This window comes from Bos taurus, chromosome 18 (assembly GCF_002263795.3).
Source record: "Bos taurus isolate L1 Dominette 01449 registration number 42190680 breed Hereford chromosome 18, ARS-UCD2.0, whole genome shotgun sequence".
In the NCBI taxonomy this organism is placed as follows: Eukaryota; Metazoa; Chordata; class Mammalia; order Artiodactyla; family Bovidae; genus Bos; species Bos taurus.
This window is the reverse complement of record NC_037345.1, coordinates 46673771-46687385: the sequence shown is the minus strand read 5'-3', so window position 1 is coordinate 46687385 and position 13615 is coordinate 46673771. Positions and strand designations below refer to the sequence as shown.

The 13615-nt window shown below is 53.4% G+C and overlaps 2 protein-coding genes across 11 annotated transcripts; both read left to right on the top strand.

Annotated features, from left to right (window-relative positions):
• Nucleotides 1–130: 130 nt before the first annotated feature.
• Nucleotides 131–5888, top strand: ALKBH6 (alkB homolog 6; the record flags this gene model as incomplete). The annotated part of the gene is given in 7 exon segments (NM_001192208.2): nucleotides 131–202; nucleotides 1010–1072; nucleotides 1388–1456; nucleotides 3329–3389; nucleotides 3761–3912; nucleotides 4123–4239; nucleotides 5454–5888. Coding segments are annotated over 7 exon segments (798 nt in total), but the record flags the coding sequence as incomplete, so codon positions are not given.
• A 492-nt stretch (nucleotides 5889–6380) lies between these two features.
• SYNE4 (spectrin repeat containing nuclear envelope family member 4) lies at nucleotides 6381–11472 on the top strand. 10 transcript variants are annotated; one of them, NM_001435134.1, is made up of 8 exons: nucleotides 6381–6405; nucleotides 6492–6630; nucleotides 7041–7191; nucleotides 8252–8395; nucleotides 9127–9375; nucleotides 10337–10414; nucleotides 11097–11155; nucleotides 11248–11472. In NM_001435134.1, the coding sequence occupies exons 4-8, from the start codon at nucleotides 8363–8365 to the stop codon at nucleotides 11432–11434; spliced, it is 606 nt and encodes a 201-aa protein (NP_001422063.1). In that variant the 5' UTR covers nucleotides 6381–6405; nucleotides 6492–6630; nucleotides 7041–7191; nucleotides 8252–8362; the 3' UTR covers nucleotides 11435–11472. The 10 variants fall into 10 exon arrangements, with proteins under 10 accessions (NP_001422063.1, NP_001422061.1, NP_001422065.1 ...); NM_001435132.1 differs by having other exon boundaries at nucleotides 7003–7191; NM_001435136.1 differs by lacking the exon at nucleotides 9127–9375.
• The last annotated feature ends 2143 nt before the right edge of the window (nucleotides 11473–13615 follow it).

Genomic DNA, 13615 nt, shown 5'->3' with positions numbered 1-13615 from the left:
TCACCGAACGAGGGTGAGGGGGCGGGGCGACACTCTGTGAGAGGGCCTATTGGGCGGAAGGCGGAGCTTTAGAGCCTTTGAGAATTCCCATTGGTCTGAGCATGCTTGCGTCGGCATGGGAGCGGAAGTAGCTGGGAAAGGAATTGGGATGTTGAATTTGGATGTTGGAGGGGTCACTGGTGGACGGTCAGTTTGCGGGGTGGCCGAGGGTGGAGATGGCAGTCCAAGAGAGCTGAGAGTGGGGACCCAGGGTAGCGCATATGGGAGTCCGAGGAGGCTCAGAATGTGGGATTCTAGAAGACAGAGTCGGGGGATCCAGGGGGTTCAGGGCGTGAAAGGAGTCAGACTCAGGTCCGGGGGTGCTGCAGTGAAGGGGCGCTCCGGAAGAGAAATCTGAAAGGAGTCTAGAGTAGGGGGATCCGAGGAGACTGAAAATGGGTATGTCTGAGGAGGCTTAGATTGGGGGCACAAGGGTGCTCAGAATGGAGCGTCTGAAAGCGCTCGAGGAGAGAGGAGGATCTATGAAGACCTTGAACACTGTTAGAGAGCCAGGACTGCAGTTTTTAGGCATGCATGCTGTGCTGTGCTTAGTCAGGGCATGGCAGTTTTTACGATGAGGTCTCAAATCAAGGTGTTTAAAGGGACTCTGGTGTGTAGCCCTGGGGGATATGTGTGGAGCTCTTGGGAAAGCGGCGGATGGAGTCAGAGGCTGTTCTCTGTGGGAGCTTAAGACAGCAAATATGTGTAGTTTGATGGACCTTTGGTGGATGGAGTTTGGGGGAGTATTCTGGGTGCTCCTTGTGTCCGGGCAAGTATGGGGGATGTGCACTGAGTGGCTTTTGAGATACTGAGGGCTTAGGTTTTAGAAACCAAAAGAGTTTCCCTAGAGGTCTGAGCTGAGGCTGTGGCCCATGGTAAGAGCAGAAAGCTGGATCATAGTCTGAGGGCAGCAGGCTTGGTTACTTCAGCATGTTCTCCCCTCCCCACAGGTCTGACCGGGTACCTGGAGTTGCTGTCGATGGAGGATCAGGATGCCAGGGTCCCAGCCCTGGAACCATTCAGGGTGGAGCAGGTTGTCAGGACTGGGGGTGCAGAGGGTGAAGGTGGGGACTAGAGGGTGGGAGATAAGAGTGGAGATGGATAGGGAGGCTAGCTCCTGGGTTTGTGGGCTGGGACTGACCCCTCCCTCTCCATTCTTACCCTCAGGGTCCAGCCCTATCCTCACCCCCACCTCCTCATCCCCCAAATAGTCATTGGTCCCTTGACTTAAGGCCCTGGCCTGTCTGGGGACATCCTGAGCTATGCTCCAGAGGAAGGGCTGCGCATGGGTGTTAGCACTAGTCTGCAGGTGGAAGGGCCACACCTTCAGGGGATCTCTCTGTCCTAGGCACCACCTGTAATCTACTACATCCCTGACTTCATCTCCAAGGAAGAGGAGGAGTATTTGCTTCGACAGGTGATCTCAACACTGTTCTGGTCTGTTCTTCTCCTCTTCCCAGATCCCTCTCCAACCCCCAGCTCTCATGTGAGAGCCCACAAGGCCACAGTGAAGATCCTGGCAGAAAGGAGAGTGCCACCCAGCACCCATCCCTCACCTTCCATATTCCTTTCTCAACACCTGCTAGGGCCTGGCAAAAGAGCTTTTCCCAGAAGACTTAGGGGAAACCAAACTGATATTTTTTTTTGGCCAAGTCATACATCTTGCAGGATCTCATTCCCCAACCAGGGACTGAATCCAGGCCACAACAATAAAAGCGCTGAATCCTAACCACTAGACCACCAGGGAACTTTCCAAACTGATACCTAGAAAGGTGGTGGTTATTATGGAGTTTAGGCTTCCTGTGCTAAGACAACTCAATCCTGCTACCGTTATAGGGAAAAGGAGGTTACAACACATGTTGAAAGAGCCCAGTTCAGGCCCTTGAGATTTGGGGAATGAAGAATTTACAATGTTCAGGTTTTTGTGCTGAGATAATTCAGGCCTCAGAATGTTAAGAGTAAACGCTTCCCTCTGCTGATAGCTCAGCATAGACCCAGAGCCTTGCGAACAAGGTTACCAAGCCCAGACCACCTGTGTTAGATAGTACAGTCTGCATTCTATTCTTAAGGTTTGGGGAAAGAAGAGTTTTACAAAGTTCAGAATCCATGCACTGGGATAGCCCTTTGCAGCCCCAGAGCCTTGGTTATAGAGCCTGAACCTGCCCTGTGCAGTCTCAACTACTATCTTGTTTGAGTCCCAGGAATGAGTTAGCTTGAAAGCTCAGACTCTCCTACTGAGAAAACCCATCCCAGCCCCATTACCACGAAGGGAATAAGAATATTTCTTAGGGTTATTTTTTTAAGGATGCTTTTTGATTAATTAATTAATTTTTGGCTGCTCTGGGTCTTCCTTGCTGTGCGCAAGCTTTCTCTAGTTGCGACGAGTAGGGGCTACCCTCTGTCGCGGTGCATGGGTTTCTTATTGAAGTGGCTTCTCTTGTTTTGGAGCACAGGCTGTAGGGTGTGTGGGCTCAGTAGTTGTGTACACAGGTTTAGGTGCCCTGCGGCATGTGGGATCTTCCCAAACCAGGGATCGAACCCATGTCCCCTGCACTGGCAGGTGTATTCTTAACCATTGGACCACCAAGGAAGTCCAACTTTTTATTTTTTAGTATTTATTTGGCTGTGCCGGGTCTTAGTTGCGGTATTAAGGATCTTCAAACTTTGTTGCGGCATGCAGGTTCTTAGTTGTGGCATGCGGGTTCTTAGTTGCAGCATGTGGGGTATATTAATAGTTCCTTGACCAGGGATCAAACCCAGGCTCCCTGCATTGGGAGTGTGGAGTCAGCCACTGAACCATCCAGGAAGTCCCTTAGACTTCTTTGAGACAACCCTTTCTAGACCCCTGGGGTCTTGGCAGTGGAGAATTTTCAAAGTACTCCCTTGACTGTACTGAATAACCCAGTTTAGCACCTTGTCTCCCCCAGGTAATAGGAACAAGGAGGTTCCGGACTCAGACTGTCCTGAGATAGCCCAGGGATCAGAAAATTAGAGTGCAGACTGTTTGCTGGGCTGAAAGAGCCCAATCCATCCCAGAGCTCTGGGTAGATTCAGACCCTGATTGTAGCCCTTCCTCAATCCTGGTAGACACAGGTCAGCTTTGAGGCTTGTGGTCTCCACAGGGGGAGAAAGCAAACAACAAAATCCTGGGAACACTATCCCAGAGAATGATCCCACAGAAACTGAGATGACCCATTTCCACCCCAGGTAAAAACCGCTTTGTTGGCCTGGGTGGGAGAATCAGAGAGGGTGGTCCTTGAAAAAGGACTGACCCCCTTTCATCTCCCAGGTCTTCAATGCCCCAAAGCCAAAATGGACCCAGCTCTCCGGGAGGAAGTTACAGAACTGGGGTGAGTGTCCCTGACTGTGAGCATAGCTGACTTAGGGATGTGGGCTGGGGTAGGCATGTCAGGTTTGATTGTCTCAGGACATTGAGGCCAAGGTGGGGGGTCCCTGAGGGCTCAAGGGATCCCAAGGATCAGGAGGATTCTGAGGGGTCAGTAGAGGTCTTGAGGGGTTAGAATTTCCTGATGGGTTGGGGGGCATCTCTAGGTTTTGGAGAAGCAGGAAAGCTTTGAAGAGTGGAGTGGGGATCTCCAAAGAGTTAGGGGTCCCTGAGGAGGTCAGAGTGCTACCAACCACTAGGATATTCCTAATGGGGGCTCCTTGGTGCCAGAGCTCCTTGGTTGGGTGCCCTCAGCATCCCATCATCCTCCCCCAGGTGGGCTCCCCCATCCCCGGGGGATGGTTCCTGAGCGACTGCCACCATGGCTCCAGCGCTACGTGGACAAAGTGTCTGACCTCAGCCTTTTTGGGGGTCTCCCAGCCAACCACGTCCTTGTAAACCAGTATCTGCCTGGGGAGGGCATCATGGTAACCACACTCTCACCCCACCCCCCAGACCTAGGACCCACCACGGGGCGGGGCATCATGTTGACCCACATCCACTCTCATTAAGCAGTTCACATAGCCCAACCAAGCATTTGCCTCCCTGTCCCCAGCTGGGGGACACCTTTCACCTCAGAGGGTTGGGGGGTGGGGTGTGGACTCCTGCCCCATCCAGCTCTGGTACTCACTCCTCAGCCCCACGAGGATGGGCCACTGTACTACCCGACCGTCAGCACTATCAGCTTGGGCTCTCACACCATGCTGGACCTCTACGAGCCTCGGCAGCCAGAGGATGATAACCCAACAGAGCAGGTGGGCCCTGAGATGCTGCCCCAGCCACTTGTGAGCACTCCGACCTCCCATATCCTCCAAGAGACCCTAGTTCCACCCACCTATGAGGTAGCCCTGATACCCATCTACCTGCAGGGTGCCCTAGAAATCATGATCTTCACAGATACCCCGATACCCCCACCTGTTGAGTGACTATCCTGACATCCTACAGATATCCTGGCCCCACATATTTAGAGTGAGCACTCCAATACCACAGGCAGGGCTCCCCAGTTCTCCAACAGACACTGATATCCTGATACCCCCACACCATCCCCTCAGGGGTGTCTCTGATATCCTCCAAGACACCCTGACTCTCAATGGCCACTGCATAGGCACCCCAATACTGACCTCCTCCCTCCCACTCCAATAATGTGATCTGTCGTGCAGGACACCTCCAGATTCTCTTGGCACCTCAACCTATGACTCACTGCTCAAGCCCCCTTCCTTCTGTGAGGGTTGCTCATGACAGCACTTTCCCTGACCTCTTTCTTTGATGCATGTCTGATGCCCCAGTGTTCACAGAAACTACCCTGGACACCCTGATCACAGCTGCTCCTTAGGGTTCCCCCTTTAAAAAAAAAACCAAAAAACGTATTTATTTGGCCATACCACCCAGCATGTAGGACCTTAGTTCCCTGGCTAGGAACAGAAACTTCACCTCCTGCAATGGAACCACAGAGTGTTAGCCACTAGACCGCCAGGGAAGTCCCGGGGCTCCCTTTGTCAATCCCACATGCTCCTGTCTGCTCCCCTCTGCTGGTGTCCTTAAAGCATCCTGAGATAGCCCACATCCGCCCAGACCACACCTGCTCCTCTCTCCTTCCCTTCCTGGCTTCAGCCAAGTCCTTGGCCCAGTTTCACCCAGTTTACTGGGACCACTGATCCCTCAGTCCCAGACCCTTGCAGATTCCTTAGACACCTAGACGCCCCCATCTGCAGCCTAGTTCCTACCCTTTCCCAAAAGACTGCCGACCACTCCCCATTCCCTCCCGTCGTGCCCCTCCCCTCCAGGCCCTGGCCCTGTCGCCCTTGGGATTTTCATTCCAAAGCCTTGATTCTTAGGAGCACACTTGCCCCTCAGCCTTTGCCCCTGGAACTCACTGACCCTCACGCCCTGAACCCCCAAACCTGCTGAACTCTCATCTGCCTCCGCCACCGAATTCTGGGGACCCGCTGATTTTCAACCCTCCCTGCAGCCCCGGCCCCCGCCCCGGCCGGCCACCTCTCTGCTGCTTGAACCGCGCAGCCTGCTGGTGCTCCGTGGCACCGCCTACACGCGCCTCCTCCATGGCATCGCGGCAGCCAGCGTAGACGCGCTCGAGGCAGCCTCCCTGCCGCCCAACGCCGCCGCCTGCCCCTCGGCGCAGCCGGGAGCCCGCCTGGTGCGCGGCACCCGCGTCTCGCTGACCATCCGCCGAGTCCCCCGCGTGCTGCGCGCTGGCCTCCTGCTCAGCAAGTGACGTTAGGACCCAGGACCCGCTCGGATTCCCGAGCCCGCTCCCGCTCTGGACTGCTACCGCCCTGTGACCTTGGATCTCTGGGGTAGAGGCGGCTCCCCTCGGGTTATTTTCCAGTACCTGTGTGGAAACCACAGGAAGAGGACCCATTCCAAATAAACCAACAACAAAAAAGTCTTACTCTGGTTTTGGACATTTGGGGGTGGGAGTGGGCAAATGTTTGGGTTCCCGAGGGGCTCTGTGATAAAGAGTCCGCCTGCTAATGCAGGAGACACAGGTTCAATCCCTGAGTGGGGAAGCTCCCCTAAAGTAGGAAATGGCAACCCACTCCAGTATTCTTGCCTGGGATATCCCATGGACAGAGGATCCTGGCAGGCCACAGTCCATGGGGTTGGCAAAGCCTCCCACACGACTGAATATGCATGCACACGCGGACGTGGGTTCCCAGGGTGAGCGGTCTGGGTTTCAGAGTGGCTCAGAACTTGGGGCTCTTGAGAGGGCAGGGTCATATCTGGAAACCCCTTAGTTGGGTGGGGTAAGCTTGAGAGTCAGCTACTGGTATACTAGGGAGGAAGGAGTTAAATGGAGGTAGGGTCACCTGAGCTAGGCATCAAATTACCTGGGTCCAGGTTCCACCTGGAAGGAGGTGGAGCTGAACCTGCCCCTGGGCTTTCGGCTGCCTCAGGCCTGGGTGAGTCCTACTGAGGAAGTTTTCGAGGAAACTGGGGCTAGGAAAAGGGCTCCTGCTGGGGGTCCTCACTGACTTTCTGTCCCCAGGCTCCCAAATATGGCCCGGCCCCCACCTCTGGGCCCTAGATTCCCTTCAGAGCTCTTCAGTCACCCCCCCTGGAGCCCCTAGGGAACTGGACGCTACTGGAGACACAATCTGCATTGCATCTGGAGAGGAGAGCATCAGGTAGGGGCTGGGGCTTTAGAAACTGGGGTCCAAAGTGGTGGGGGCATTAGCAGGGGCCCTTGAAGGGTAGGAGGTATTGTGGCTAAGACCCCCTGGGGACATGGGAGAGGTAACACGGGACAGCGGTGGAGTAGAGTGAATAATGGGCACCTAGACTCACCTGGTGGCTCAGATGGTAAAGCGTCTGCCTGTAATGCGGGAGACCCGGGTTCGATCCCTGGGTTGGGAAGGTCCCCTGGAGAAGGAAATGGCAACCCACTCCAGTACCCTTGCCTGGAAAATCCCATGGACAGAGGAACCTGGTAGGCTACAGTCCATGGGGTTGCAAAGAGTCGGACAGGACTGAACAACTTCACTTTCACTTTTGCTTAGACTCACCCACAGGCCTGTCACTGTCCTCCACCTCCCAGGTCAGAACAGGCCCAGAAGCTGGGGCAGGACTCCTTGGACCCTCCAGAGCACTTTCGGGGTGGGCCGAGGGGCCTGGAGCCTGTTGCTGGCCTCCCCAGGTTGCCAGCGCCCTTTTCTCTTGAGGAGTCAGCTGGATCCAAAAACCTAGAGGTGAGCTGAGGTGACCTGGGCCCCTGGGCCAGCCCCCACCTCCTGTCTGTCTCCCAGAGTCTGGCCTCCACACCGGGGATGAGGCGATGATTCAGGAAGTGTTGGCCAACTGTGTGGGGATGGGATGCTCTAGACAGTGATTCCTGACCTGTCTACTACTTCATATTTTATCAACTGAGAGAGAATTATATGTTAATATTTTATTTATTTATGGCTGTGCTGTGGAGAAGGCAATGGCACCCCACTCCAGTACTCTTGCCTGGAAAGTCCCATGGATGGAGGAGCCTGGTGGGCTGCAGTCCATGGGGTCGCTAAGAGTCGGACACGACTGAGCGACTTCACTTTCACTTTTTACTTTCATGCATTGGAGAAGGAAATGGCAACCCACTCCAGTGTTCTTGCCTGGAGAATCCCAGGGACGAGGGAGCCTGGTGAGCTGCCGTCTATGGGGTCGCACAGAGTCGGACATGACTGAAGCGACTTAGCAGCAGCAGCAGCAGCAGCATGGCTGTGCTCGGTCTTCACTGCTGCATGTGGGCTTTCGTTAGTTGCGGAGAGTTTTTATTGTTGTTCAGGTACTCCAATATGTCTGACTCTTCGTAGTGGGGCTGCTTTCTAGATGCGGTGCATGGGCTCAGTAGTTGAGATGCAGCGCAGGCTTAGTTGCCATACAGCATTGGACCAGGGATCGAACTCGTGTCCCCTGCATTGGCAGGTGGGTTCCTAACCACTGGACCACCAGGGAAGTCCAAGAATTATCTCATCATTGGCCACGGTGTTTCCTGTGGGAGTAATTTGGTTCCATTACCCCTCCCTCTCCAAGACCCCCAGGCCCTATATGGACAAGTTTCTAGGAGCCTTGAAAACCTGGAGAACTTGAACTAGAGGTTCTCGGGCCTGACTCCACTGGGAAGTTTCTCTAGGTGGGAGCGGCCCTGGGGCACACCCACAGATGGACTCTGCTGCAGAGAAGCATCCAGAAGGCAGGAGCCTGGGTGCAATGGAGTGGGAACAAGGTCCAGGTTGGCTCACTGGCCCTGACTCAGCTCTGTGTTCCCAGCACCCCATCTCTGGCCGGGAGGTCCTGGAGGCTGAGCAGGACAGTCTGCATCTTTGTCTTCTGGGGCTGGGCCTCTGGCTGCAGGACTTGGAGCGAGGCTTGGGGCCCTGCATGTCAGCCCAGAGCAGGATGGTCCAGCTGCAGGTGGGTAAGGGCCTCAGGAGTCAGGGCCAGCTTCCCTTGGAAATGGATCTGTTCCATGTTCCTCATGTCTGGATGGGAAGAGGGTGGGGGTAGTAACTCCAGTCCTAGGTCTCTGGTGTTCTGGTGCCCCTGTGGTGTGTGTGTCTATGTGTGTCTCCGTGTAGGCAGCAGGGTGGTGTGGTGTGGGGTGTGTTGATGATGTCCAACCATGTGTACCCAGTGTATGTGTGTGTATGTGTGTGTGTGTGTGTGTGTGTGTGTGTGTGTGTAGGCAGCAGGGTGGGGTGTATTGATGATGTCCGACCATGTGTACCCAGTGTGTGTGTGTATGTGTGTGTGTGTGTGTGTAGGCAGCGGGGTGGGGTGTATTGATGATGTCCGACCATGTGTACCCAGTGTGTGTGTGTGTGTGTGTGTAGGCAGCGGGGTGGGGTGTATTGATGATGTCCAACCATGTGTACCCAGGCGCTGCAGGCAGACCTACGTGGGGCAGCTGAGCGTTTAGATGCGCTGCTGGCGTTCGGTGAGGGGCTGGCGCAGCGCAGTGAGCCTCAGGCCCAGGCAGCCCTGGAGCAAGTCCTGAGCACATTCAGAGCCCACCAAGACAGCATCTTCCGGCAGCTGTGGCGGCTGCAGGCCCAGCTGGTCAGCACCAGCCTGGTATGGCCCACCCTGGCAGTCCCCGGCGCGGGTGCCAGTCTCAACCTTCATGACCTCTGTCCTCTGAGCAGGTGTTGGAGGAGGCCAGCACACTGGAACAGGACTTGGAGTTCGAGGGGGACTTAGATGGGCCAGGCCCTGGTGGGGTCTGGGGGCCCTGGGCACCCAGTAGCCTCCCCACGCCAGCAGAGTTGGAATGGGACCCGGCGGGGGACATTGGGGACCTTGAGCCTTTAGGGCGAAGGACAGCCCGGACACCAGGGGCTCCATGTGAGCTGTGTGGCCATAGGGGGCCCCAGAGCAGAGGACAAAGCCTGGAGGTGAGAGCAGGTGGGGTGACCTCCTTCCTCCAAGCACCCATGGGACCCTCTGTGTGTCTCCTAGCAGGGTCCTTGCCTTTCGAGAAGGCCTTCAAACCTCTGGCTCTGTCTCTCCCAGTGTCTCTTTCTCTTTTGGTGTCTCAGTGTTCTCCTTCCCGGTCTCTTTGTTGTATCTACATTCCCTCATTTCTTCTCACTCTCCCCCTCATTCACCCCACCACAACCACACTACCCTCCTGGCTCTTCAGACATTTCAAATACACTCCCATCTCTAAACCCCCAGATGCATGCCCAGCTCCCTTCCTCCTTCACTCCAGTCTCTCCTCAAACATCACCCCTTCAGAGAGACCTGCCCTGGCCTCAGAACATTATCACTCCTTATCCTCTTACTTGGGCTTCCCTGGTGGCTCAGCTGGTAAAGAATCTGCCTACAATGTGGGAGACCTGGGTTTGATCCCTGGGTTGGGAAGATCCCCTGGAGCAGGGAGTGGCTACCCACTCCAGTATTCTAGTATTCTGACCTGGAGAATTCCATAAACTTTGTAGTCCATGGGGTCACAGAGTTGGACACGACTGAGTGAAAAGTTAGCACCTAACAGTACTTACCACATCGTGACATTATATATTTATTAAATTACAGTCTGTCTCTCTCCTGCTAGAATATAAACTCCATGTATGCCAGCATTTTGCCTGCTTTTGTGCCCTCTGTGTTCTCAACTCCTAGAACAGTACCTGGAGTGTAACAGACACGCATTAAGTATTTGTTGAGTGAATGAATAAATAATGTCTCTCTTCTCGGGTTTGTTGTTGTTGGGCTCCGGCCCTCTCTTCATCTCTCCCTGAGATCTTGCTCTTCCCCCAGAATCTCATCTATATTATACCATACTGCCATCGTGGCCCTTCCTCAACTTTGTGTCTGTTACTGATTCTCCAAGAACCCCACACCTCTCTCGCCCCACAGGACATGCTCATGTCGGGCCTCAGCCACCGGCAACACGTAGCAAGTCACCGAAGACAACCCCTGCTCTGGAAGTCTCGAGTGAGTTGGTCCTCAGCCAGGTGTATCACTCAGGAATCGTGATAGCAAGTGACAGCAACCCAACCCTGACTGAATTACACACAAAAAAAGGGGATGCTGGGTTGTTGTTTTTTTTCCCCACTTAACTGAAAAGTCCAGGTGCTGTTGAATTTCAGACCTCAAATACTGCCAGGGCGCAGTGCCTCCCTGTCTTGGGTTCTACTTCACGGTGGATCTCTCAGCAACATGGCTGCCCCAGCAGCTACACATTCACTTCCCACTGGCTCACTCACCCCAGAAGAGAATGCTCCGGACTCACAGGCAGCAAAAGTTCTAGATCGGACTCCTGCTTCGCCACCAATCACAGTAGCCAAGCTGATGGAGGGCTTTGATTGGCCTGATCTGGTCACATGCCTAGTCATGGCAGTAGAATTGTGAATTCAGAAAAGTAGGAAGTTATGACACCATCCTTTCCAAGTTGAACCACCGTTACCAGGAAAAGGGGGACTGCATGGAGGGAAGGCACAGACAGAACTCCACTATACTTGGAACTATTCCAAGTCCCCATGGGGGCTTGAGGATGGAAGGGGTGCTAGGAAAGGATGAGAAATAAGCCCAGTTCTGCCTGTCTATGGTAGTAAGGTAAAGAGCACATTAAATGTCACTTCCACCCATTCTGCTGCTGGTGACTCTCTATGTTTAGGACAGGATGAGGCAAGCATCTCCCAGTCTCCAAGATGTGATGCTGGAGGCGGACCCTGGGTAAGACATTTGGGAGAAGAGTCTGGGGGTTTGGGGGACAGGGCTCACGGTGGCACCCACTGGTATGTTTAACACTGTATTTCCCTTCACAGAGTGCCCACTCCTGCATCCAGGCGACCTCTGACCTTCTTCCATCTCCTCCTCCTCCTCCTCTTCCTTTTCCTGGTGGGTATCACATTGTTCCTGCCCACGTCAGGGGGCTCCTGCTGCTCTCCAGCCCAACTGATCGGGATACCTTACCTGGAGCTCAGCTATGTCAATGGTACCCCTCCAATGTGAGAATGCAGTCTAGTCATATGTAATAAATAGTCACTGTTAAAGGATATGTCTTAGTCTGTTTGGGCTACTATAACCAAATAACATAGACTGAGTGGCTTAGAAACAACAGAAGTTGGTTTCTCACAGTTCTGGGTTCTGAAAAGTCCAAGATCAAGATGCTGATAGATTCAGTGTCTAATGAGGATCCACTTCCTGGTTCATCGATACCATCTTCTTCCTGTGTCCTCACATCAAAGAGGGGCCAGGGAACTCTCTGAGGTCTCTCTCTTTTTTTTTTTTGGCCACATGGCATGTGGGATCTTAGTTCCCTGGCCAGGGGTCGAACTCACACCCCCTGCATTGCAAGCATGGAGTCAACCATTGGGCCCTAGGGAAGTCCCTCTTTGGGGTCTCTTAGAAGGGCACTAATCCCTTTCATGAGGCCTCCACCCTCATGATCTGATCAGCTCCCAAAGGCCCCACACCTCCTAATACCATCATATTGAGGGTTATGAGTATTCAGGGGACACACACCTTCATTCTATAGCAGGATGTGCGAGGATACTGGATGCTTGAATACTGACAATCTTTGATATGACCCTGGTACATCTAGACAACCCCCTCCACAGATCCCTTTGCCTTGAGCACAGAATATAGAATTGAATCAGCCCATCTTGGGTTGGGTTCCCCCGGACCATCAGACAAAGATTCAAGCACAGGTAGTTTTTTGTTTTTAAAACATGGTGTGTATATATTTATATACCCCCTTTTTTATGGGGTATTTTTATTTAATTATAATTTGTCTGTGCTGGGTCTTAGTTGCAGCATGAGGGATCCTTAGTCGTGTCATTTGAACTCTTAGTTGTGGCATGTGGGATCTAGTTCCCTGACCAGGGATCAAACCTGGGCCCCCCTACATTGGGAGAGGGGAGTCTTAGCTAGTTGACCACAAGGGAAGTCCCTCAAGCACAGGTACTTTTTTTGGGGGGGTGATCCTAGGCAAATTGATGGGGGAGTGGGAAGTGAACCAGGGAAGGGAGTCAATGAGCTGGTGGCTTCTCTGGGCATTGGCGTGCCATCCCCCTAGGGACCTTTGGGAGACTGTGGGACACACAGGAGGTGAAGGGCTTGTGGCATATATATACCAGCTCTCATCGCTCATTGATTTAGGATTAATCCTGGAGAATGTTAACTCCCCAGCACTTCCAGCCTCTCCTGCCTGTAAAGACCTTCAGGCAAAGAGGTATAGGTGCTTGCCACAGGCTACTAGAGGGGTGCAGGTATACAGGAGGGGTGGAGGGATGTTGGTGGGTTGCTGACAGCACTTGCTTTAGCCCCTGACCTGCATTCATCCAGGGGCTCTGTTCAAACACTCTACATGGTGGGCTCCCAGGCTGGCCATCACTGACTGGACTGTGAAAGCCCTCTTCTCCCAGGTCACCAAGCTGAACTGCCAGGGCTCAGTCCTGGAGTCCAGTCCCCAGCTTCAGGTGTCTAAGCTTATCCTCTCCCAGAGCTTTAAGTATCAGGACAAGAGGTGGAGCAGAACCAGACTCAAGAACAGAGGCAGGAGCCCCATGCTAGTCTCCTGGATGTGCACTTAAGACAGACACTTCCTTGAATTCTCACAACCACCCAATGATGTGTCCCTGCTTAACAGAAATGGGAAACTGAGGCTCTAGAGGGGAAGCCACTAGCCTGAGGCCACGCATGGAGCAAGTGAGTGAAACCCAGCCTCCATTGATTTAAGGCTAAGACAGTGAGCACCCTATGCAGGGGGCCCATGTTCCACCCCTTGTTAGGGAACTAGATCCCACATGCTGAAACTAAGAGTTTGAATGCTGCAACTGAAGATCTCACATGCTGCAATGCAGACTGAAGCTCCCATGTGCTGAAACCAAGAGTTCGAATGCCACAACTAAAAAAATAAAGAGCCTGCATGATGCAACTAAAGATTCTGCATGCCACAACTAAGACCCGGTGCAGCCAAATAAATAAATATTTAAAGCAAACAAAAACAGCAGTAATCTCTTTTAAAAAACTGGGAATTAATACTTAATTTTTGTGGGTAACTTAAAAGTTCAGGACTGCAAGCACAGCTGGATCCAGGGGCTCAGTTCTTTCCTGTTCTGGCTTCGGTCTTATCCAAATGGTGGGGAGTGCCCCTCGAAACCACCAAACCTACATCCCACCAATTTAGCA

Bases quoted from the DNA above. Each gene is read 5' to 3' on its own strand.
- SYNE4 (NM_001435130.1), top strand. From the start codon at position 8,363: ATGTCAGCCCAGAGCAGGATGGTCCAGCTGCAG. The intron at 9,056-9,126 runs GTATGGCCCACC...TCCTCTGAGCAG, and splicing joins AGCTGGTCAGCACCAGCCTG to GTGTTGGAGGAGGCCAGCAC. The intron at 9,376-10,336 runs GTGAGAGCAGGT...CTCGCCCCACAG, and splicing joins GCAGAGGACAAAGCCTGGAG to GACATGCTCATGTCGGGCCT.